Source organism: Haplochromis burtoni, unplaced genomic scaffold (assembly GCF_018398535.1).
Source record: "Haplochromis burtoni strain Fernald_Lab_line unplaced genomic scaffold, NCSU_Asbu1 Contig_166, whole genome shotgun sequence".
Taxonomy (NCBI): Eukaryota; Metazoa; Chordata; class Actinopteri; order Cichliformes; family Cichlidae; genus Haplochromis; species Haplochromis burtoni.
Genome location: NW_024582527.1, coordinates 1278595 through 1300535, shown reverse-complemented (window position 1 = coordinate 1300535; position 21941 = coordinate 1278595). Strand labels below are relative to the sequence as shown.

General features: G+C 40.9%; 5 protein-coding genes across 6 annotated transcripts; 2 read left to right on the top strand and 3 right to left on the bottom strand.

Moving 5' to 3' along the window:
• Positions 1–1787: 1787 nt before the first annotated feature.
• Positions 1788–4473, bottom strand: LOC102307772. Its single transcript, XM_042225295.1, has 6 exons — positions 3259–4473; positions 2939–3113; positions 2767–2837; positions 2319–2492; positions 2148–2245; positions 1788–2065 (listed from the first exon to the last, which is right to left on the bottom strand). The coding sequence occupies exons 1-6, from the start codon at positions 3272–3274 to the stop codon at positions 1919–1921; spliced, it is 681 nt and encodes a 226-aa protein (XP_042081229.1). The 5' UTR covers positions 3275–4473; the 3' UTR covers positions 1788–1918.
• A 121-nt stretch (positions 4474–4594) lies between these two features.
• Positions 4595–6157, bottom strand: LOC102308100 (cytochrome c oxidase subunit 6A, mitochondrial). The gene is made up of 3 exons (XM_005933278.3): positions 6006–6157; positions 4993–5135; positions 4595–4890 (listed from the first exon to the last, which is right to left on the bottom strand). The coding sequence occupies exons 1-3, from the start codon at positions 6148–6150 to the stop codon at positions 4804–4806; spliced, it is 375 nt and encodes a 124-aa protein (XP_005933340.3). The 5' UTR covers positions 6151–6157; the 3' UTR covers positions 4595–4803.
• A 1189-nt stretch (positions 6158–7346) lies between these two features.
• Positions 7347–9152, top strand: asgrl1 (asialoglycoprotein receptor-like 1). The gene is made up of 7 exons (XM_005933280.2): positions 7347–7737; positions 7816–7899; positions 8014–8100; positions 8203–8253; positions 8338–8477; positions 8569–8684; positions 8806–9152. Exons 1-7 carry the CDS (start codon positions 7668–7670, stop codon positions 8957–8959), a joined length of 702 nt encoding a protein of 233 aa, XP_005933342.1. The 5' UTR covers positions 7347–7667; the 3' UTR covers positions 8960–9152.
• A 7-nt stretch (positions 9153–9159) lies between these two features.
• LOC102308421 (phospholipase A2, group IB (pancreas)) lies at positions 9160–10970 on the bottom strand. The gene is made up of 4 exons (XM_005933279.3): positions 10835–10970; positions 10542–10683; positions 9449–9582; positions 9160–9328 (listed from the first exon to the last, which is right to left on the bottom strand). The coding sequence occupies exons 1-4, from the start codon at positions 10881–10883 to the stop codon at positions 9210–9212; spliced, it is 444 nt and encodes a 147-aa protein (XP_005933341.1). The 5' UTR covers positions 10884–10970; the 3' UTR covers positions 9160–9209.
• Positions 10971–15718: 4748 nt separating this feature from the next.
• LOC102309038 (phospholipase A2) lies at positions 15719–17233 on the top strand. Of its 2 annotated transcripts, none has more exons than XM_005933281.3 (4): positions 15719–15797; positions 15958–16114; positions 16217–16344; positions 16573–17233. In XM_005933281.3, exons 1-4 carry the CDS (start codon positions 15758–15760, stop codon positions 16695–16697), a joined length of 450 nt encoding a protein of 149 aa, XP_005933343.2. In that variant the 5' UTR covers positions 15719–15757; the 3' UTR covers positions 16698–17233. The 2 variants fall into 2 exon arrangements, with proteins under 2 accessions (XP_005933343.2, XP_005933344.1); XM_005933282.3 differs by having other exon boundaries at positions 15744–15797; positions 15945–16114.
• The last annotated feature ends 4708 nt before the right edge of the window (positions 17234–21941 follow it).

The window sequence follows — 21941 nt, the reverse complement described above, 5'->3', positions numbered from 1 at the left end:
ACATCTTACAGCCGCTTTGACTTCACATTTTCCTCCGCAGAGCCATCGCACATCCGTTTCTCTGCTCTTGATTAATGATGGCTACCATTCGTGGGCCGTGAACGCGCACCGCTCGCCAGCCCATGGCTGCAGGAAAGCGCGATGACACTGGACTCAGCTGCTTATCAGGTGACAGAGGGAGACGTTTAAGCATGCAGCTGTTCAAAAGGAGGGACCCGAGTTTAATATTTTTGGCGAGGAAGCGCTGTTTTCACTCTCAGTCCAGCCCAGACATTTTGATTTAGTGTCCAAGCCTCCTGAGGACGTGCAGCTGCTGGGCAATGTCCACGCCTAACGGCGAACTCTGGACCCACAAACAGGCGCGCAGTGCACTGTGGGAGTCCAAGGACACACCTGTCTCTGTATAAAAGTCTTCACAACCCATTCTCCGGCACACCGGACTCAACAGCGATGATATGAAGTAGTAATAGTTACACTAAGCAGACACACTTTTACCAAAATTAATATTTAATCAACATAATGATTAACAGTTGAGTTTTTTCTACTCTGAACCTCATGATTTTTACATCACTCTTTGGAGATAAATGTCAGAGAGTTAGAGCTGTTCATAGACAAAGAGCAGACAACGATTCTTATAAACTGCGAAGTTTATGCGTTTGAAAATCACGTGACCCAGCGGCCTGTTTATTAGGAGGCCTCCAGCAGTGACAGAACAGTTAGCACCAATTTTCTGCGTGCTGGTGATTAAAAACAAAGAGTCAACTTTGCTGTAGAAGGTTTCCAACTGAGCAAAGTGACTCAGATGTATCTGCATGGCAGCCATGATAAGAGCTGGTGAAATTCCTTGGACGCTAAAGATGCTCAGATGCTTCCTATCCTTTAGCAGAGGATAGGCTGGAGCGTCCTGTATTTAAAAAAACCAACATGACTGAGAAATGACGCAAGTCATCACATAATCTCCCGCGCTGAGCTTCGTTTAGGCAACCGCAAGAAAATGATGAACTGTTACAAATCTGTCATGTCATGAAGATGTCTCCTTGTGTGAGACACTGTGTGGTTTAATGAAGTATCTCTATAAATAACCACAACTGGCCAGAATAAAATCATCAAAACAGAACGAGGGTTCTGGTGGAACACCGACTGCATTAGCTGCATCTGCTTAGCAACGGCATCCATTAATGTGACTTCAGAGAAAGGTTAATAAAAGTGGATCAGCAAGAACTCTCTGTCACATCTTTCCTGGACCTCAGGATGTTTTCCAAGGAGCTTGAGAATTTCAATTTAAAATTTTAAGCATAAGATTTGGACCAGTTGTCACAAATACATATAAATACATCCTAAAAGTCTCTTCTGACATTAAAGCCATCTGTTGTTGCATCCATTCATTTAAACCTGCTGTGGTAGAGTACAGTGAACATGGTGCTCTCACAGGCTCCACTTACATGCTACTGTGAACCCTCAAGCAGCCATGCTGCCTTCCATCAGTGCGCTTTAAACACTCTCGTGGTCTGAGAATCGGTGTACGGCAGCATCAGCACCGTTGCATAAATTGTGTGATGCAATACTGCAAAAAAAAAGGGTAATGACATGTATCATTACAACCCTGACCAGCATGTAAGAGATTATGCTGCCTACAGCTGCAGCCAACTACAACCTAAACACACCTCTGTGAGCGTGCCGGGGTAAAAGGCAACATGTCATTTCAACAAATTCTTGTTTTTCCACATAAAAGGATAAAAGTACTTTTGTTTTTTTCTTGCAATCACATCAGCTGCTTGTCAAGTAATAAGATTTCTTTCTCCAGCTTCCTCATTTTAAGTGCTCTGTAAGCCATCTCTTGGTCCCGGTTCTCAATCTCCTTCTTGAGGTAGGAGCAGTAGAGAGACCTGAGGTTTTCTGTCTGCTTCTGTGAATCAGATTACACAAAACATGCGCTCTTGTTACATTCGTTTCTTCTCATTAGCACAGGACAGCTGTGACAAATGGACCTCACCTCTCCACTTCTGCCACCAGCTGTAGCCCCAGCCGCGTTAGCGCCCTCCTGCAAGCTGCTGCCGTGAACGTCCTGTTAAAAAGAGCAATCCAGTCTTCACGCCAAGCGTGGCAAAAGCAAAAGCTCCAGGAGATGCATGCGCAGCAGTACTCACCCCCTCAAACTGAGTGTCACTAATGTCCGTCTCGTCGCTGCTGAGGCTCTCTGGTTCAGTCTTTGTTATGGGCAGCAGCAGGACAGGGTGGCCCGACACTGCAGCGGCGAAGAAACATTTAAATAAGCCAATGTGGAAACTTTTGCAGGGATGCTCGTGAATTTCACCTACCGCTCATGAAAGAGCTGTCAGACACAGCTGCTGGGTCAATACAGGCGCCTCCAGGGAGAACCTCCACCCTCAGCCCGTTGTCTTTGTGATGCAGCACGTCGTCCTCACCCGAGTTCAGAGACGGGGTCGCCGAGCCGCCCTCGTTTCTCATCATTGCAACCCTTTTCCTTTTTGCTGCACAGGGACAGATTTGACAGGTACGTAACACACCTGGACGTTACCGACTCTGAGCCAGTGCAGGAAGAGAAACACTGAATGTTATACAGCTCCGTCATGCTAGTGCATGTATGTGCATAAAGCATTTTAATGATGCGGAGAGTTCATAAGCTCAAAGATCATAAACTCATTCATTTAGACTTATTGATTTGCAGAAAACCACAAAGAAAAACCTCTTTTACGAAGCAACTGCTGACTCGCTGAGATCAAAACTAAGACAAAGTGCTTGCACCTGTTTGCACAATGTTCTTGTGTTTGACTTTTACTTGCTGCCATGTCCTTTTGTAGCCACTGTCTGAGACCCTGTGAAGCAGGAAAAATAAAGATGATGTGTCAGTAGGGTCTATATTCAATAATTTGAATATAGGTCAATCACACTCACACGAGTGAATAAATGTCCTTACGCATTTATTTTATCAGCAATTCTCTGCCAGGCTTCCTCTCTGAGTTTAGAGGCACTGGTGGTGTTGGATTTAGCTGTTAGTATCTCTCTCTCCTCTTCATACAACTTCAGAATGAGCTCCTGCTCTTTGGAGCTGAAAAAATGCGCCCTCTCCTGTTTCCTCATTATCTGAAAATCTGTTTTAAAATAACACAGAAATATAAATGTACTATAAATGTACATGAATGAGAGTCAAAAACCACGTGATGATTGTTGTTGGTTTTGATTGTTTTTTGGGGTTTTTTGTTACAGTTTATGTGATCTTGCACAAAGTCTCCTCACCTCCGTCTGCGTTCATGGATTTCGATCCGGGTTTCTGCGTGCGACTGATCTTCCCTTTGTGGAGGAGCGGGGACGCGCAGTTATCCGAGATGTTTCAATGCTAGATTTAGTAATCAAATCGTAACCCGCGGTCGCGAGACGGAGTAAAGCCGAGCTTGATCGATGCCACGGTTAGTTACGGCACGAGTCCCATCATCAGTTAGCCTCGAAAAAACCAGAAGCGGGCAAAGGTAAACGGTGTCATTGAGCTGTCTATCAGCGAGCTTTGTTAACCCTGGATTTTCTAATTCGGCTTAAAGCGCGTTCACGTGAAAGAGGTGGAGTCTGTAACAAAGAGCGAGTCACGTGCGCGAATCATCACATCATCACTGATAACGTTAATGGTTGTTGGGTCGGGACAAGCTTACGGAGCTGGTTTATAGACACTGGTGACCTGTGGAAAACGTAGGAGTCATGTCGGGTTTGGCCACAGACTGAACGGGCACAAGCCTGACCCAGATTTTACTGAGTGAGACAAAGAAAAGGGTTTTTTCTTTTATGTGTAACAGAGGAAGACACAAGAGCTGCTTCAGCGCTGGAGTTGCAGGCACTCCCTCAGCAAGACATCACAAAGCTTTTACTGGGGAAAGAACACTCGTTACTGTCAGCTCCTCTATTAGGACTTCTCAGTGTCTGCTATGAACAGGGTCTATTAAGATTTTGTGTATGATCTAAAAGAAAAAAAAAACGATATTAAACAATGATGGCTGCATAGTGTAGTGATTCACGTGACCATGAAATCAACATGCTCTGCTACCTGTCGTGACTAAGGCAGCCGATGAGAGTAGCTTTATATTGAAGAATGATAATTATTTACAAACTGTAACTCCTGTGCTTTGTATGCCTTTTCAATAAAACTGCTGTTAGTAATTAGAAATTGGATCCAAACCTCTCACAAAAAAGGTTAAAATCTGGCCAGAACAGGCCGTCTCTGTGACAGGACTGTTTCATGGATACCGACTGGTCACTGTTTGAGAGCAAGAATGTAGAGGAACATACTGAGACTGGGCTGTTCTATTTCACTTTTTGCACTGGCAACATTATTGTCGCAAAATACCGCCAGCTTTTCCCCAGCCAGGATGAGTGACGTGCAGCTCCTCAGAGTCTGTAACAGCACCTACAGACCAAAGGACAAGGTGCAGTATTCCAGTGCCAGAGCAAACCCAAAGCAGGGCATTAGAACTGCCAAGGACATGTACAGGGTAAACAAACAACAGTCCAACTGGGTAATTCTAGTTATTTTCTAACTGGAAATAAAATGGGTCAAACTGCATGGATACATACAAGAAACATGAAGTGAGGTAATAGAAGTTACTTTATTTATGTTAAGTCAGACATTTTGTATAATGGTCCAGAACAAAGGAGCTATTGGTTCAGGTGCCCTGTGTTAAGAGCACAGAGGTAAAACGATTAAAGAGGAAAAAGTAAACTGTGAATAGGAGTGTGGTCCAATAACAACTGCTTAACAAGGACTGATCCCATCTGTGACATCTGGAGGTTTGTTTTTTACTCATGTCCCTCATAGCCATCAGGAAGAGGATTCACATGTGGGTTGTGGAAAAGACTTTTGTTGCCATCACCCCAGGGGAAACGCTAATGGGAGAGGAAGCATAAGAAAAACATAATTAAGTCAAAAATAATGTTGTTGTTTTTTTAAAGGCAGCACTTAAAATTACAAGTCTCATGAAGTCAGACCTTGCTGCGAATGCGGAGATGGGTGTAGGGGACAAACTCTGGTTGCTCATGGCTGTGGTGCTGCTCCTTCAAGAATGTGTTCAACATGCAAACTCCAACACCTGGAAGGGCAACCACGAAGGTGAGGATCTTCCAGGTCTTACCTGGGGATAAGAAATCAGAATTATTTAACTAACAAGTAACAATAGAAAGAAGAGCGAAAGAGAAGTAAAACGATAACAATGTGCTGACATCTGACACTGTTAGATCATATGAACGCCCCTGAGACAGTCGACCTTGACCAAAACTAAATCCAAGAAATACAACCAGTTTAACTCACTAAAAGACAGTTACATTCAAATCTGGTCCAAAAATACACCATATAAAAAGGCCCCACTGGATGCATGTTGTTACTTTCAGCTGTAAGATTTCTGATAAGACTCTGTAAGATATGACCTCACTTAGTGAATAGTTAGACACGGTTTAAAGTCTCTCTTTTAAAAGACTGTCAATGCGAAATGCAAAATTAACTGTGCATTTATACAAGAACAGTTCAACTTCCTTGTATCTCCACAATTATTCAACTCAAGTCAATTCAGTTCAAAGCTGTCCTTTTCCTTCCTGCTCAAAACGCATGCCTATCCTCTCTTTATCTTAACACTGGTCCGCCTTTCTCGTGTTGAAATAAATACTTCCTTTACAAGCTGTCGGTCATAACAATTATCAGGTGTCTTTGTGACTATCCTTTCATCTTTTGTTGCACTTTAGCTCGTAAGACATGCTGTTCGTCACACTGCTCCACTTTTAAATCATATTAACTAACAGACTGCGCTGCTGTGAGACACAGACAACAACAAATGCAAGAAAATCACAAGTTTCGGGGGGCAGCGACTACGTGCTCTCCTCTCAAGGATGCATTGCTACTGCTAATGCTAGCTAGCTCAGCAAGGTCACTGGATCTAACATAACAGGTCGTCTTAAAGGCAAAACAAATTAAATGCAACCACTTGTGTAAAATAGACCGTTATAATTACCTGACTGCTCGCCGTGTCCGGCAGCGGCAGAGAGCTGACGCCGGGTTTGGGTCAAAGAAGACCTCAGCAACACTTGAGAGAAACGTCCAAAGGCCGCCATTTTGCTTTCTGGCTGACGAATAGACCGGAAGAGGTTTGTACACATGCGTGACGTAAAGGCCGGACAACTGTGAGCTCTGCTGTGTCACCAAGCGGCGAGATGGAGAACTGCAGCCTGCATTTCACATTAAAACAACACAGCTGTAACCGTGATCTGTTTTCTATATGTATCATTCGTATATATTTAATCCCTATAATATCCTGAATATTTATAATTGGGCTATTTGTATTTATTAAAGGTATTTCTCATATTTTGTAACTTTGTAAAATATTGTTATATTTAATTTAGTTCAGCCTCCCCTCAGTTTCTGTATATTGTATATTGAATGCAAAACTCAAATCAATTCAATTTTATTTATATAGCGCCAAATCACAACAACAGTCGCCTCAAGGCGCTACAATAATACATACAGAGAAAAATTCAACAATCAAATGACCCCCTATGAGCAAGCACTTTGGCGACAGTGGGAAGGAAAAACTCCCTTTTAACAGGAAGAAACCTCCAGCAGAACCAGGCTCAGGGAGGGGCGGGGCCATCTGCTGCGACCGGTTGGGGTGAGAGAAGGAAGACAGGATAAAGACATGCTGTGGAAGAGAGACAGAGATTAATAACAAGTGTGATTCAATGCAGAGAGGTCTATTAATACATAGTGAGTGAGAAAGGTGAAAGGAAAGGAAAAACTCAATGCATCATGGGAGTCCCCCAGCAGTCTATGTGCAGCAATTTATGTAGCATGCAATACAGTTTATATGGAGGGAAAAAAATATTTCTAATGATCCTGAAAGTCACCTCTATTCTTCATTCTTCATTCTTCCTCTTCATTAAGCAAGCTTTCTTCTAATTTCTTTAAGTAGTCTGTCACGCTGCTCCAGTAATGTTTGGGATCCTTTCCACATGGTATTGCATGGTGGATCAAAATCTGATTGTACTTTTCTGTGTTTATAATTCACTCAAATTTGACTAGATCCCCAACACCACTGTAGCTAGTTTTTTTTTTGACTTTCATTTTTTTTTGTTACAGCCCCTAAATTCTCTCAACTTCACCCCAAGAGAATGATTCATAAACCTTAAATAACTATAACACATTATGAACGTCTCCTGTGCCTGGAATGTGTTTCTCTTTAAACAGGGGAGGATTTTGTGGGGTTGCATGCTCAGAGTCCAGATACGCAGATACTCTGGCTGATCAAGGTGAGTGATAAGTTTTATTGGTCGGGATTGTTTGCTCTTGATATGGCTTTGCAGGTTTAGACTAGTGCACGACACAGGGGGTTATAAATGTAATCATCTAAATATCAATAAATACAACAAGTATTTACATAATTTAAATTTACAATAACTCAAATTTTAGCTGTACACCTTTGAAAGTGTTTGCTTTTAGACTATTAAAAGACCAGCGTCTATTTATTGAACCATTAATAGTTAACATAATATGAGGCCTAAAAACAAACAAGAACCATTTGGTTAACCTCTTGTAGTCTGATCATGTCTCTAGACTGAATCCTGGTAACTGCGCTTTAAGTACTTATGCACACATTTGCATCAGCTGATTTCTTTCAGCAATGGAGCTTCAGTATCACCAGGTTGGATCTTTGGATAGAAGCTCTGTCCATGAAAACACCGCAAAGACAGGTAACATTTTTACGTCATTTCATTTTAGTCAAGTAGTTTCCAGTAGTTTCCAGTGATTTGGTTGGTTACTGTTTGTAGGTATGAAGAGGATTGTGATTTTTGTGCTCTATGGCCTGCTGGTGCTGCTGTTGTTGATTCTGCTGCTGGTAACTGGGATCAAATGTACGACTATAGTCCACAGTGACCACAGTCAAGTAAAGCTGGTTCATTCATATATTATTATATAACTGTAAAAGAATCTAACCTTTTTCTTTCTATCATTCCTTTATCTTAAAGTTTCACAGTTAAGCAGGGAAATCACAGATCTCAAACAGTATCTTGGGAAAACGAACCATGGAGGAACAACATCAGCTCTCAGTTCAGGTTAAAAAACAAAATGATATCTGGTTTGAATATGTGCACACATAAACCTTTTAGTCCTCTTCACAATCTTGCGCTGTCATTTTGTGGTTTTCCACATTTAAGGCGAGATGACAGTTCACAGTGACGCCTTAGAGGAGCTCACCCCAGTTAGAGGTATTAAACTGCATGCTTTTAAATCATTTATATCAGATTTTATTTCTTTTTACAGTCAACATATGCTAATCGTTATCATAATAGGAACATGCAGTGAAGGCTGGGTGTCTTACCAGAGTAGCTGTTACCTGGTATCCATCACCAGTATAACCTGGAGCAAAGCAGAGGAGCAGTGCAAAGCACACGGAGGACACCTGCTGGTTCTGAACACTGCGGAGGAATTGGTGAGCTCCTTATCACATCAGCTTGCTGTGAACATGCCAGTTAAGAAGCACACATAGTCTTAAACAAAGGGTTTTTTTTAATCACTTCTAGGACTACATTTCCAGAATTGTTCCAATCAAGTATATCTATTGGATCGGACTCGTGGAACGACATCACGAGGGACAGTGGAGCTGGGTGGACGGAACTGACTACAGGTCAACCCCAACGTAAGAGAAATGTAACAAAAAAAAGTAAAGACAGATGAGTGGGAGGAACAAATCGAGGCAGAAGGAAGTCACCACTGTGTGTGGCATCATTATTTCTCCTCCCTCTTCTAATTGTGTTCAGTTTCTGGGATGAAGGTCAGCCAGACAACTGGGAATACAGAGAGAATGGAGAGGACTGCGGGCAGCTTCATCCGCCTGAAAGACGTGAACGCAGGTTGTGGAATGATGCCGACTGTAACATCACGTATCGCTACATCTGTGAGAAAAGGGCATGAGGAACAGGGGAACGCCCTGAGATGACAACCCCGCCCCTCCCTCGCCAGCAAGGCCAACCCTGCATGGCAGGCAGGAGTCCAGAATGATGGAAAAGATGTTACTGATGCTGATGTGTCACAGAAATAGATGAAACGTGCATGTATGTCTTTAAGTCTTTTCTTGGACAATAAATAAATAGCTATGGAAACAATAGCACTTCTATTCATTTACTGATGTTTTATTTTTTCAAATGATGATGCCCTCTTCAGCTCACTGGCAGCGGTCACTCGGGATGTCAGCATTTTCTTCACTGTAACCAGCCTCACTGAAGCACAAGGCTGCATTCCTGTCACACTCGCAGATAAATTTCTCACACGGATCGTTGTCATCTACAAGGGGAAAGGCAGAGAAGACGGTTGAGTGTTTGCTGTACACAGTAAGAGAAAATCTAACTACTAGCTGTAGACAAGGTTGATCGATAGTACACTGCTGTTGTTGTTAACACTCACCCAGGCAGGTGATAGTTTTGCTGGCCTTGTCACAGTTATAGCTGTATATTTCAGTGTAGGGGTTGTCCAGGATGGCCCAGCAGTCATCGTGCTGCATGGCATCACTGTAGCACTGGTCGTGGACCTGACAGCACCTACAACAAACACATGACACAATCAGACCATTAAAGCAACCCTTTTAAATTTACTAAAGGACTGCTGCTAACAGTTTCCTTAGAGTATAGTCTGCATCCTGGATCAGTAAGGTCAACATGTCATAACTTGGCAGAAATCAGGAAATAGGACAGTTTATCAGCAGCCTCTCTGTGACTCTCTGAGGTCGCCCAGTGATGGCATTGATTTTTATTTGTTTTTTTTTTTGTTTTTTTGGTGTATTTTCTTTATCTATATCTATCTGTGTCTACAACAAGCAAAAAGCAAACATTAAAAAATATGTCTGTAACAGTGCGGCTCAGTCCATGGAGACATTTTTAACGTCTTGGGTGATTCACTAATCAATTTTATCTAATGAGCATTTAATTAATAAAACAAAAAGAGATAAAGCAAAGTTGCACAAGAAACGCTTTTCACTGAACACTGTAAATTCCTAGCTAAATTCCATTAATGCAACAGATTTAATTTACACAAACAACTGAATGGCTTTTCTGAGGAAACAGTTACTGTGAGCACAAAGGCTCATGGGACTGTTAATGTTCAAATAATGAATTAAGTAGTTTTGTGGTCCTCATGTGGTTTCTACTGTTTGTGTGGCTGAGAAAAGACAAGTTTAACTCGTGTCTGCCATGACCAAGATTAGAGTGAATAAAGATTTCCAGCCTGTGTTCCGCTAAGTAATAATCATGCAGTTGTGCAGTTTGTGGGAAATCTCCTCACATGTGATATTAACACTGCAGAAAAACACTCTTGGGTTTAATTACATTTTTTTTTGATACATCCACTTGGATTACATAAACTATTTGCTATTCCTGCTAAGTTTGTTTAATACTTTGTGCGATACACCGTATAACTCACAGTGACTGTGGGAGAGGTGGATATCTCACTGGGGGACAGAACATGGCAGACAGCATGAGCAGTACGACTCCAGCAATCTTACCTGTCAAGCTCATCAACAGGTGTGCCAGAGCCTCCCAGCCCACAGTAGCAGCCGTAATCAGCGTAGTCCAGCGCTGGCCAGCTATCGGGTACCGTGCAAAGGATCATGGACCTGAACTGCCACAGAGCTCGATAACCCAGCACTACGAGACCCAACAGAGACATGTAGCAGGTTCACATCCCAGAACTGTCTGGCATTGCATCAGGCAAAATCAAAACTCAAGCCTCTTGGGAGATTTTCTGATATCAGTTTCACTGAAAGAGAGCTGTCATGACAAATACTTTTAAACTTACGAGCTGGGAGGCCGAAGAGCACAATGAGCAGAGAATGACTCAGATGCATTTTACTGGAGAAGTGTCTCAATGGTCTTTGGGGTAAAGCTGTTGCTTTATATTGACCGTCCAACTGAGAGGTGGTCCTGCTTTGACCAGCTGCTGGGACTCATCCAGTCCCTTATTTAATACCTTATACAACGTATATGGATCCACATGTATTGTAAATAAGCAACAGGTGCATACACAATCACATGCATATAAGAGCAAGCACAAACACATTAATGCTTTTTATATTTGGTTGATTTTTTTTTCTGTTGTGTAAAGTTTAATTTCCTTTGATCTTATATGCACACCGAACACAAGCAAGGTGCAACCGAAGGTCATGAGAGCTGTGCCAAATGTTAGCTATTTACACAGGTGCATGTTCAAGTTTTAATTTGACTCCAGGTAATCCAAACCCAAGGGAGCACAGAGTAAGCAGAAAATGTAGAAATACATTATAGACCACGTTATTCAGGAAAATTTTAAAAAAAGAAGCCCAAATAGGGTAATTGGGTAACTTTATAACAATGTCAGACTGTTAAGCATTAGTAGGATATTAGTAAGGTATTGGTGCAGTATTGGTAAGTGCTTAATTCACCATTCCTCCTCCTTAGTGGGTGATAATTATCCTTCTGTTGCTGTTACACCGTGTACAGCAGTCACTGTTACCACATCACTTCTAGTATCATACATTGCCTGGAAATTAGGCTAAGAATGACAGAGATGATTTTTTTCCTGAACATTCACGAGGAATCATATCCACAACTGGACGACTCGTGCTGAGTTATGGGGCACATAATAGGTTACTAGTGGAGTCCATGAGAAGATAAATGCTGTCTTTTTAGGAGTCATGTTGGAGACAGGAAATGGAAATGCTTGTTGTCTTTTTATTGCTTCTGCTCAGAGAAACACTCAAGTATATGTAGCTTTAGTATACATGCAGCAGTTTTGTTCAAAATAAGAGAGCATAACATGAAAACACAGAAGGCCACATATCTCAAAGTATCTATGAGTGAATACAGTTGTTTTACTGGTGCAACAGAGCAAAGCCTAACAGCAACGGTCCTATTGAACAGTTGTATCCTGGTGTAACTTAACTGTCATGGCTCTGCTGGTGGTTCTCTTTATTAATGATGCTTTTAAGACTGCTGCTTTTTGTGAGTCTCCCAGAGATCATTTTTGTGTTTTCTTTGATCCACTCTTTGGGTCTTTGTGAAGCAAGGCTGTTTACAGCAGTTACGGTCACAGCACGGACACAGACAGCCTAAATAGGCTCAGCAGTGTTGCCTGTCACAGTCACCAGCAGGTGTGCTAAAGCCTCCAGGCCTGGAGTACCAGTCATTGCTCACTGAATCAAATAAGAGCTACACTACAGAGCAGTCACATTTTAGCATGTAATGTCTCCAGAATGTTTTCAAGATGTCAAAGATGTTGATTAAAAAATGCAGAGGTCTTTAAAGAGTAGAGGGATGTTATTTCTTGGACATTTGGGGAATTTCAAAAAACTTAGGGTTAGGGCTGGGTCTCCAGCTCCCTCAGCACAGGGAGGCTGTTATACTGCCTCCCTGTGGTCACTTACAATAGTTACTGTGCAGCAGTAGCACAGTGCAAGAAGAATGAATTTATAGAAAATAATTCAAGCAGATTAAGAGAAGCTTTGGGGGATTATCTTAATGCTGCATTGAGGTTCTGGCATGTTACTTATGTCAGGTTTCCACAAATATTTGCTGACCTTTAAACACACTCCTAAACCTCGTGGAAACCTTCACAGAAGAGTTGTAGTTGTTATAGCTGCAAAGGGTGGGCCGACATCATACTAAACCCTGTGGATTAGAAATGGGATGTCACTCAAGTGCACATACGTGTGAAAGCAAACGAGCAAATGCTTTTGGCAATACCTAAGTAAATATCAGCTTGACAAATGTAAACTGCACAGTAGAGGGAAAAAAATCGAGTCTAATTAAAATAAACTCACGTGACCCGCAGAGATCCACGTGAGAACATTTGTTTTTGTCATAGATGTCCTCTTTGTGATTTGTCAGCAGTCCTAGAGGAGAGGTTTCTATGTGACTCTGATACTGGCACTGATACTGATCTCTCTCCGTTTTTAAAGCTCTAACTGTAATTTTGTCAGCCGTACTTTAATATGCATCACTTTATTTTTTTTAATTACTCAGTGTGCTGTAAAGGTCCAGCACATTCATCATCATGTTCTGCTTCCTTTTGTGACAACACTATGAGATACACATATAAAACACCCCACGTCAGAAATGTGCCGTGGAAAGTTGTGGGAACTGTGGTAAGTGCTGGCTATTTACACAGCTGGGAGGCTGACGAGTTATTTTTAATTCAACTTCCAATAATTCAAATCCATGGAAACACAGAGTGACCAGGGAGAAAAGACCAACCATATAATAGAGGCAAGTAGAAGAAAATTTTTCAGTTAAAAATAAAAATACTGTAACAAACTTTCATTATATAAAAATGTGCATAAAATATAAAGGCAGGTGATGGTGATGAAAGCTTAACCCCATAAATAACCGTATATACGTCTCTGAAGCCAGATATGAGGTCACCAAGGTCTCATCTCACATTATATTTTTTGTGCTATAACCTTAAGATTTCTATGTAATGCATATATAATTAAATTAATATTTTAATTATACACAGTCTTCACAGTATATCAAATGAATGTCTGAGCTGTGAGTCATTCACTGACCTTCAGACGGTGACATATTTGTACATGTTGACTGCCTCCTTGATGACGATGACGATGACGATGATGATGATGGTGATAACCTTTTACTCCAGACATGTAAATCAAACAAATCAACATATACACATAAAATATAAACGTGACATGAAATACCAACTCAATTGCCAAGTCCAAAATAGAGTAGGAAGGAATACCTACACACTTATTAATCCCTCCCACATGCTCAAAACCAGTTTACCCTGATCACCATTAACCCCACATCCCCCCAATACTTGTCTACACTCGCCCCACAAAAGAGAGAAAGAATTATTTTTTATTTATCTGATAAATATAGATATAATGATATATCTATCCTTCCAAAACCAGGTTCACAAACGTTTTTGTTTTTGTTGTGACCAAGAACCGGAGCTGTTTTGTGTTTATCAATTAATTTGTTCTCATCTGTTAATGACAACTTCGTCCAGTATTTTGAAGAGTTGTAAAAGCAGAGAAACAGGCCTGTAACTGTATCACTTGTGACTTGGTGTCGATCTCTATTTCTGTACAGTGTTATAACTTCAGCTATTTTCATTTGTGTACAAACTGCAATTGTATGTTAAAGGGTCACTGACGTTTTGTTTTTTTTAGCAATGCCACTTATGTCACACTACTAAGCATCAGAAAGATATAAGTAAGGTTTTAACAAATGCTTAATCCATCATTTATATAGCATTAGTCCTGCTTAGCAGTTTATTACTGCACATATATTATTATGACTATGATTATTGCTAGCAGTGATGCGGTTGCAGTGACAGCTGTAAACGTGAACGGCCTAAACGTAACAGATGGAAAAACACATCTGTACTTAGAAATGCCATACTAAGAAGCAGTAATGATGTATAAATGATGAATTAAGTATTTGCTAATACCTTACTAATAGATCTCACTAATGCTCAAAGTGCCACCTTCTTTTCTTCTCGATGCGTTCAGCTGCACACGTGATCCAGATATCTTTGATGTAACCTTCTGTATTTTATAAACTCTCTAATTAGAGGCTTTTTGTAGACCTTTTATGATCCATTGGTGTTCTCCATAATTTTCCTCTTATAAACGTTTTCTGAATGTTTTCCTTATAGAAGGAACTTGAATCTGTGTTTTACTAGTGAAGCCATTATACAGAGTTTTCTTTTGGTTGTCAGGATTTTTTGCCATAACCTCTTTTTTCAATGGCACTGCACTTTGATTTGGTTTATTCTGACAGGTGTTTAAACTGTGTTTGGCAGAGCTGTTCTGAGAGTGAACGGAGCATATCTGTACGTGTCAGAGTGCGTCTGAAAGGGGCAGTTAGTACCAACTCCAACTGGTTTGTAAAGGGTTTTGCTGGTCTCGTGGCATGGATTTTATTTTCTGGCAGAAAAGGTGGACGATGTGCTGTAAGAGTCCCAAAATGTCATGGCTTTTTTGTATATACTCATGCTGAACATTTGGAAGAACATTTAGATTTTCATTTTTAATTTAACAAACATCAAGTTATTTTTCATAGCATTTAATTCCCCGATCTTCTAATTGAACCTGAAATCTGATTCTGGGGTCTGCTCTTACTCACTCTCATCAGGTTCACATCAAGTTCACCAGTCTGCTGAGGGAATGATCTTAACTGTCCAATCGCATTTTGTCCTACTATAACAAGCCTTTGTGCCCACTGCCCATAAATTAGTTCAAGTTCACTGTAGTGCATGGTTTGACTACTTATCCATCCCACCACTCACTGCTGCTGAAAAACAACTAGTGGATGAAATAAAGTCCTTTGATCGTTCACCTCTCACCTGTTGCTTCAGAATTAGGTCTTTGAATATTCCTTTCCATTATTTTGTGCTTTCCACATGTGATTGAACTGTACCATTTGGTGGTTCATATATAAAAGCATAATTTATAAACTGAAACTTTGATATGGATTTTTCTAAACAAAGTTTAAGAAGCATGTCATAAAAATACTAAAGTGAGGTTTATTACCTTAAATTTACACAGTACAGAAACTGAGTAAATGCTGTTATGTTCTACCAATGAAATACAAGAAAAACAAAGTGTGCTGGGCTAACAGAGCATCAGATTTGATGTTAGTCTTTGACAGATGTCTCCACCCCCTCTCACCTGTACTTATAAAAGCAGGCTGTACCAAATTTCAGGTTCATGTGACTGCAACCATGAATTTGATTACTCCTCCTCTGCTGCTGCTTCTCACTGGTAAGCATGAAAAAGCTTATGTACGTTATTATCAGTCGTGTTTTACACAATGACTGTATCGCTTTAAAAGTTGTTGTTGTTGTTTTTCATTTACAAGAGATTTTATATATATATAAATAGATCGGTTCTCCTAATCGATTTTTTGAGTACGTCCTAACAGCTTGTGCGGTCAGTGGTGCAGTGCTGCCTAAGGCAATGTGGCATTTTGGGTCGATGATCCAGTGCGCCCAGCCCGGTGTTAACCCTCTAAGATACAACAATTACGGCTGCTATTGTGGCTTCGGAGGGAAGGGGACCCCCCGAGATGGCGTGGATGCGTAGGAATCAGACACTACACATCAGACTTGTTTTCAGTTTTTGAAATAGAAGGGAACTTGACATTGTCTCAAACATGCTCTCTCCTCCCGATCCATTTGCAGGTGCTGCCAAATTCACGATAAATGCTATGCAAATAGCAGAAAGATTCCTGGATGCGGGGATGCTGAAGACCTTCCTTACATTATTGATTTCGATTTTACCTGCAATAATCAAAGAGTGACCTGCTCAGGTAACACTGTCACCAAGTCTTACTAAACAGGCTTACACACACACACATTTTGGGCAAAAGAAATAGTTAAATTCTAATGTTCTGGGTTTTAAAAAATGTATTTAAATCACAAATTTCCAACTGTCCATGTATGTATGGAACCACCTTTGTAATGTTTAAATGTGTTAGATGTTTAGCTATTACTGTGAAGTTGTGTATTCATGTGCTGACACAGCTCTTTCTCTGCAGCGGCCAACGATACGTGTCAAGCTGCTGTGTGCGAGTGTGATCGTGCTGCGGCTCACTGCTTTGCGCAGAATACATACAACCCAGAAAACAAGAACCTGGATCACTCAGTTTACTGTGCCAACTGATCACATCACCCGCCACAGCAGAAAGATTGATTTGTCACTTTTCAATACTCACTATTTCCCATTCGTAAGCACTTATAACACAGCTGACTGATTCTTTTAAGGTGTCAGTTTGAACACTGATCCACAAGTTTAACTGAAATATTTTCAACTTTTGATCCCATTACAAAATTTATTCTGCTGTCTTTAGACTGACATCAGGGTCTGGTTTCAGCAAAGCAACCGTACAACATACAATTGGCTTTTATTTCAAAAATGAGCTCAGATCTGTGGAGCCTTGTATAGAAAAGTGGTCACTTATTTTTCCACTGACTGTGGAAATTGTGGAAAGTTGATTGTCAGAAAGTCATTTGTAATTAGTCTTCAGATAATTCAAACGCAACGGATAGAAGCAGAACAAATGTGTGGCCTGTGGTGATTGCTTAGATTCAACCTACTGTTGAAGAGGCCAGGTTTTGATGAATTCATACAACCTCCAATTCTTGTTTATTAATGTACAAATGCCATTAATAAAGACAGCCATCATCTAAAACATAAAACTGCGCAGCTGGTTCTTGATGGTCATCTAGCTTGAGCTCAGGATGAATGCGTGCACTCGCGTACTTGAAACAAATGAACCTAAATTAATGGTGTCATCTAAAGTCTTTGCCTTGACAGAGGGCAGTAATACAGAGAGCTGCTGGACTATCATTTTAATCACCCTGTCTCAAGTCTTAGTATCAGTAAGTTATGCGGGAACAGCAGGACTGATGGGACTGCGCTTTTTCTCGCCAGCACAGTGGCCAAAAGAGTCACAGCAAACTAAACCAACAGCTAACAGGAAAAAGAAATGCAGTGAGGAAAAGGAAACCAAAAGGTGTGATGGTCCTGGGTTTTCTGTTTTGGACTTTTTTTATTCTTATTATTGAACATACCCTTTGGTTCTTAGTTTGACCAGTATTGTTTATTCCTGATGTGTATCATGTGCATCACAAGTCTTTGTTTTTTGGTTTCTTTATGGTCTCTTTTATGTTTTCTTAGCCTTCCTTTTATCCCCTTCTGTGTCAGGTTTGTGTGTTAGAGTCTGTCTTCTCTGTTTAGTTACTTCCTAGTTTTCGTCACTTGTGCTTTGTATTGACTTAGGCTACGTCCACACTAGCCCGGATAGATTTCAAAACAGCGTTTTCATCTGAAAACGCATCCACACTATCTTTTTCAGTCATTTTCACAGAGTCCGAAAATGCTTACGTTCCAGCACTGCGCATGCGTGAAACGCAAGAAGATTCGACCTGCCTCATTTCTGTCTGCCGTTTATTTACTTTGCGGCTCTTTGAAACGTTACAGCAAAATGTTGAGAAAAAGCACCGAGTTTTTTTTTTTAAATGGACTAACAATGAGGTGGAGTTGTTGCTGCGTAAAAGTACAAAGTTGCAAAAGCGAGTGAGAGTTAAAGAATTTAAAGAAAAGCTATCTGGAGCATGTACAAACTGATATTAATCTTTAATAGGGCTGTCAAATTGAGAGCAAACAAAACAACTGCTGTAGAATGCCCTCTGCTATCTTAGTTTAATTGGTTACATGACTGCATCAAATGACTAACATGCGTCATCTTTTTAGAAAGGCTGCATTTTCGCTGTCCACACTGCCACTCAAAATGTTTTCAAATGTATGCGTTTTCCACCAGCGAAAACGGCGCCTCAGTGTGGAGGCCAAAACGGAGAGAAAACAAGAAAACTAATGTGTTAGTGTGGACGTAGCCTCCACTTGTGTGTTTCCTTCTCTCACTTGGATGAGTGACGAAACGTTTCTCCCACTCACTACGTCCAGATGAACAGAATCAACTTTTGGAGATTTACTTTCCTGGATGATTGAGAATGCATCAAGACGTTTCCTTGTCTTGGTTTCTCTGTGTTTCCCATTGTTTCCTGGATGCATTCCCTGGGTTTCCTGTATTATTATTCCTACTGTTTCCTTGTTATTTGCATTTCCTGGCTCCACTGTTTTTTGGATCATGTTTATCTTTGAACTATTCAGCATTAAAGGCTTGCCATATTTTTACTTCTGTCTGCTGTGTTCTGCATTTGGCACCACAATAAAACTATCCTCATGCTACACAGCTGATTGTGACGAAATAGGACTGGAATCTGTTAATACATAGTGAGTGAGAAAGGTGACTGGAAAGGAAAAACTCAATGCATCATGGGAATCCCCCGGCAGCCTACGTCTATTGCAGCATAACTAAGGGAGGATTCAGGGTCACCTGGTCCAGCCCTAACTATATGCTTTAGCATGACAGCATAAAATGTCTTTTTAAAGCAACAGGAGTTCTTTGAAATGAAGCTTCTTTGATCCTTACACATTGTGTGTCTCATTAATTAACATGACTTTGTTACTGAAACAATGCCTGTTCATCCTGCTGAATTGTATTTTGGTTAATCAAGTAAATCTGAAGACAATTTCCCCCAGCATGCTTGATGCTGGCCCTGTGAAACTTTTGTTTTGCCACAATATGCCTTGGTCTTTGAACTTATCAGCTCATTGTTGTCTTTCAGATGCTTAATCTCTTCTTAGTTTTTGTCCCCTCCCATGCTTTGTAAGTGGTTCTTGGTCGTCTTAGCCTCTGAGTCCCACTCTCTGAATCTGGTACTAATACTCTGACACATCCTTGCAACGAACTCTCGGAACAAAGGACTTGTGTGATTTCTTAATATTATTTGAATGTGCCTTGTGCAATTCATCTTTAACATCACATTACTTTGGATTGAAGATAACTTTGGTAAATCTGTGGGGTTTTTTTGTTCAGTGCACTTTTTTGGTCTTTATTCGGAACCACCAAGACTGAAATGCTGCTGCTCTCCATGTTTCAGAACTTTACCTAGAGACGTCTCCATGTTGTGCTGTAGTTGAAATCTGACAGAAGACACTTGCTGACTATTTACAGAGTGTCTCATTCATCTATCTGTACTCATTGCACACTTTAAGGGACAGAAGTTCAGTGACTGGTGACACAAGTTTTTTTTTATATTAACGTATTTGTTATGTTATAAAATGTCTTTTATGCCTACAAATATAATACACTAGTGTTTTCAGGGCTTCACCAAGTTGGCTGAGCATCTGTACATGGAGAGAGTCATCTGAGAGGAAACACAGGTATGATCAGCGAGAGCGTTATCAGGCACCGCCTCCTGTAGAGATGATTAGCTCCAGCATGTGTGAGCATACAGCACTGTGCTTTTGTGGTGCTGTATGAACAACTACACAGTAAAAATCAACACATATTAGAGACAGCGTTTTATCAGTGTCCTTAACTTTTTAAATCTGATGAGTTCGAAGTATGATGAAGGATAATTGCACACTTTCACCTTCAGAAAAATGGCTGTCCGCAACACGCACGCAGAGGGTTTTCATTTCTTATGGCTCATTAAGAGCATCCCTTGTGGGATTCTGATAAGGACTTCTGAATCCAAACTAAAGACATCAGAGGAGATACATGTTCAATCTGGCTCATCACCAACTTTTGTGACTTGAGAGAAGAAAACTGTTCTGATTAACAATGTTAACAATAGTATAAAAAGATTGGGATCCCAATCTTTTCGTACTGGAACCCCCAGGATTCAGCTTCAGAACGGCACAAACTGGTCAGGCATTAATTGTCTGCTCCCAAACCAGAAACCTGGCTCCACTGGCCTAAAGACAATTTTTGCTGTGGTAAGTTCAATTATTGTGAGAAACTTTTAAAGGTGTTTTAAATCAATAAAAACACCTTTAAAGGTGTGTTTTTTTCACACCTGCATAGAGAAAAATCTAACTTCTTTTTCTCTGTAGGTGTGATTGCAAGTAGACTGAGCATTGAACACTACAAGTGTCAGCAGGTATTAAATCTATTAGTCTCAGTGCAGGGGTGGAGATAAATTTGCACACCTCAAACAAAGAGAAGAATATTGGGTTATGGTCTTAAGACCACTGGGACCCTACACCAGGCAGCTTGTTCAACAAACTGAGTTTAAAACTAAACTCTGAGTCTTGTGTCCGACTTATGTCCGACTCCACCATGCAAGCAGACCTGGGCACGGTTTGCGGATCCTTTACAGAACCTGTGACATCTTTAAGTGATTCCGGTTCTGGGTCGAGCCAGTGGGACTGATTTAGGTGACTTTCAGTGAAAAAGATGTTGAAGTTCAGACTCTGACTGAATCTCAGTCTGTGAAGACATTTCAATATGAAATGTAATCAGTTTACAGTCAGCCTGTCTGCAGCTGCTCTGCTTCCATTAGTGTGACCACTTATAATGGAACAAATGACTGATTATTGATCAGTGCGTAACACACAGTACACACACACTCCCTCCCTCCCTTTATTTGTCTTCCCTCCCTCTCTCTCTATTAGTATGTACCCGTATGTGCCTTAATTTCTCCCACCCTCCCTCCATCTCTGTCTCCTTACTTCCTCCCTGTATTTACCCCTCACCCACTTCCTCCAATTTCTCCATCCCTATTTACCTTCATTTATTCCTCCCTCCATCCTATCCCCTCCCTGTATTTACCTCTCCCTTGATCCTCCTCCCTTGTCTCCCTTCCTTTGCTCCATATCTTCCTCATTCTCTCCTACCTCCTACCTCCTACCTATACTCATGTGTTATCTCTTGCCTCCCTTCCTATATTTCTATCTTCCTCCTTCTCTTTTCCCTCTTTCTTCCAATCTTTATGCCTTTTTTCCTCTGTCCTTCAGTTCCTTAATCCCTCCCTATTTCCCTTTCTTCACAGCATCTTCCCACTCTATCTTCCTACCTTCTCTCCTTTTCTCCCTCTCAGGCTCCCTCCATTCATCTCCCTTCTCTCCCTTTCTTCCCACCATCTATTTAATTTTAACTTTGAGCTTAAAACTTTCCCTTTTGATACTAAAGGTTCACGCTGCTGATGGACTTGTGATGATGCAGTGAGTACTTCCAATGTGCTTATACTACTACTGCGAGTCATTAACCTTTATCTTTTATCTCCCACGCTGTGCTTTTTGTTCTGTCTCTATGCTCTCTTCCCTTTATCCTTACCCCCAAACCAGTCATGGCAAATAACGACCCTACCAGAGGTTGCTTCCTGTTGAAAGGGAGATTCCCCCCACTGTTGCCAAGTGCTTGCTCATAGGGTATCATTTGATTACTGACCCTAATACTGTAGGGTCTATATCACATACTGTACCTTGACAGCTACTGCTGTCAATTAGATTTATATGAATAAAAGTTTGAATTGAATTGATTATAAACCCTAACTA

Coding starts and splice junctions, on each gene's coding strand:
- LOC102307772 (XM_042225295.1), bottom strand. Junction 2,838..2,938: donor ATTGCTGATAAAATAAATGC/GTAAGGACATTT, acceptor CCTGCTTCACAG/GGTCTCAGACAGTGGCTACA. Junction 2,066..2,147: donor GTGACACTCAGTTTGAGGGG/GTGAGTACTGCT, acceptor TCTTTTTAACAG/GACGTTCACGGCAGCAGCTT.
- LOC102308421 (XM_005933279.3), bottom strand. CDS start 10,883: ATGCATCTGAGTCATTCTCTGCTCATTGTGCTCTTCGGCCTCCCAGCT. Junction 9,583..10,541: donor CCTGTTGATGAGCTTGACAG/GTAAGATTGCTG, acceptor TGTTTGTTGTAG/GTGCTGTCAGGTCCACGACC. Junction 9,329..9,448: donor CAAAACTATCACCTGCCTGG/GTGAGTGTTAAC, acceptor TTCCCCTTGTAG/ATGACAACGATCCGTGTGAG.
- asgrl1 (XM_005933280.2), top strand. CDS start 7,668: ATGGAGCTTCAGTATCACCAGGTTGGATCTTTGGATAGAAGCTCTGTC. Junction 7,900..8,013: donor GCTGGTAACTGGGATCAAAT/GTACGACTATAG, acceptor TTTATCTTAAAG/TTTCACAGTTAAGCAGGGAA. Junction 8,101..8,202: donor AACATCAGCTCTCAGTTCAG/GTTAAAAAACAA, acceptor TCCACATTTAAG/GCGAGATGACAGTTCACAGT.
- LOC102308100 (XM_005933278.3), bottom strand. CDS start 6,150: ATGTGTACAAACCTCTTCCGGTCTATTCGTCAGCCAGAAAGCAAAATG. Junction 5,136..6,005: donor CGGACACGGCGAGCAGTCAG/GTAATTATAACG, acceptor TCTTATCCCCAG/GTAAGACCTGGAAGATCCTC. Junction 4,891..4,992: donor ATCTCCGCATTCGCAGCAAG/GTCTGACTTCAT, acceptor CTCTCCCATTAG/CGTTTCCCCTGGGGTGATGG.
- LOC102309038 (XM_005933281.3), top strand. CDS start 15,758: ATGAATTTGATTACTCCTCCTCTGCTGCTGCTTCTCACTG. Junction 15,798..15,957: donor TCTGCTGCTGCTTCTCACTG/GTAAGCATGAAA, acceptor ACGTCCTAACAG/CTTGTGCGGTCAGTGGTGCA. Junction 16,345..16,572: donor TCAAAGAGTGACCTGCTCAG/GTAACACTGTCA, acceptor CTTTCTCTGCAG/CGGCCAACGATACGTGTCAA.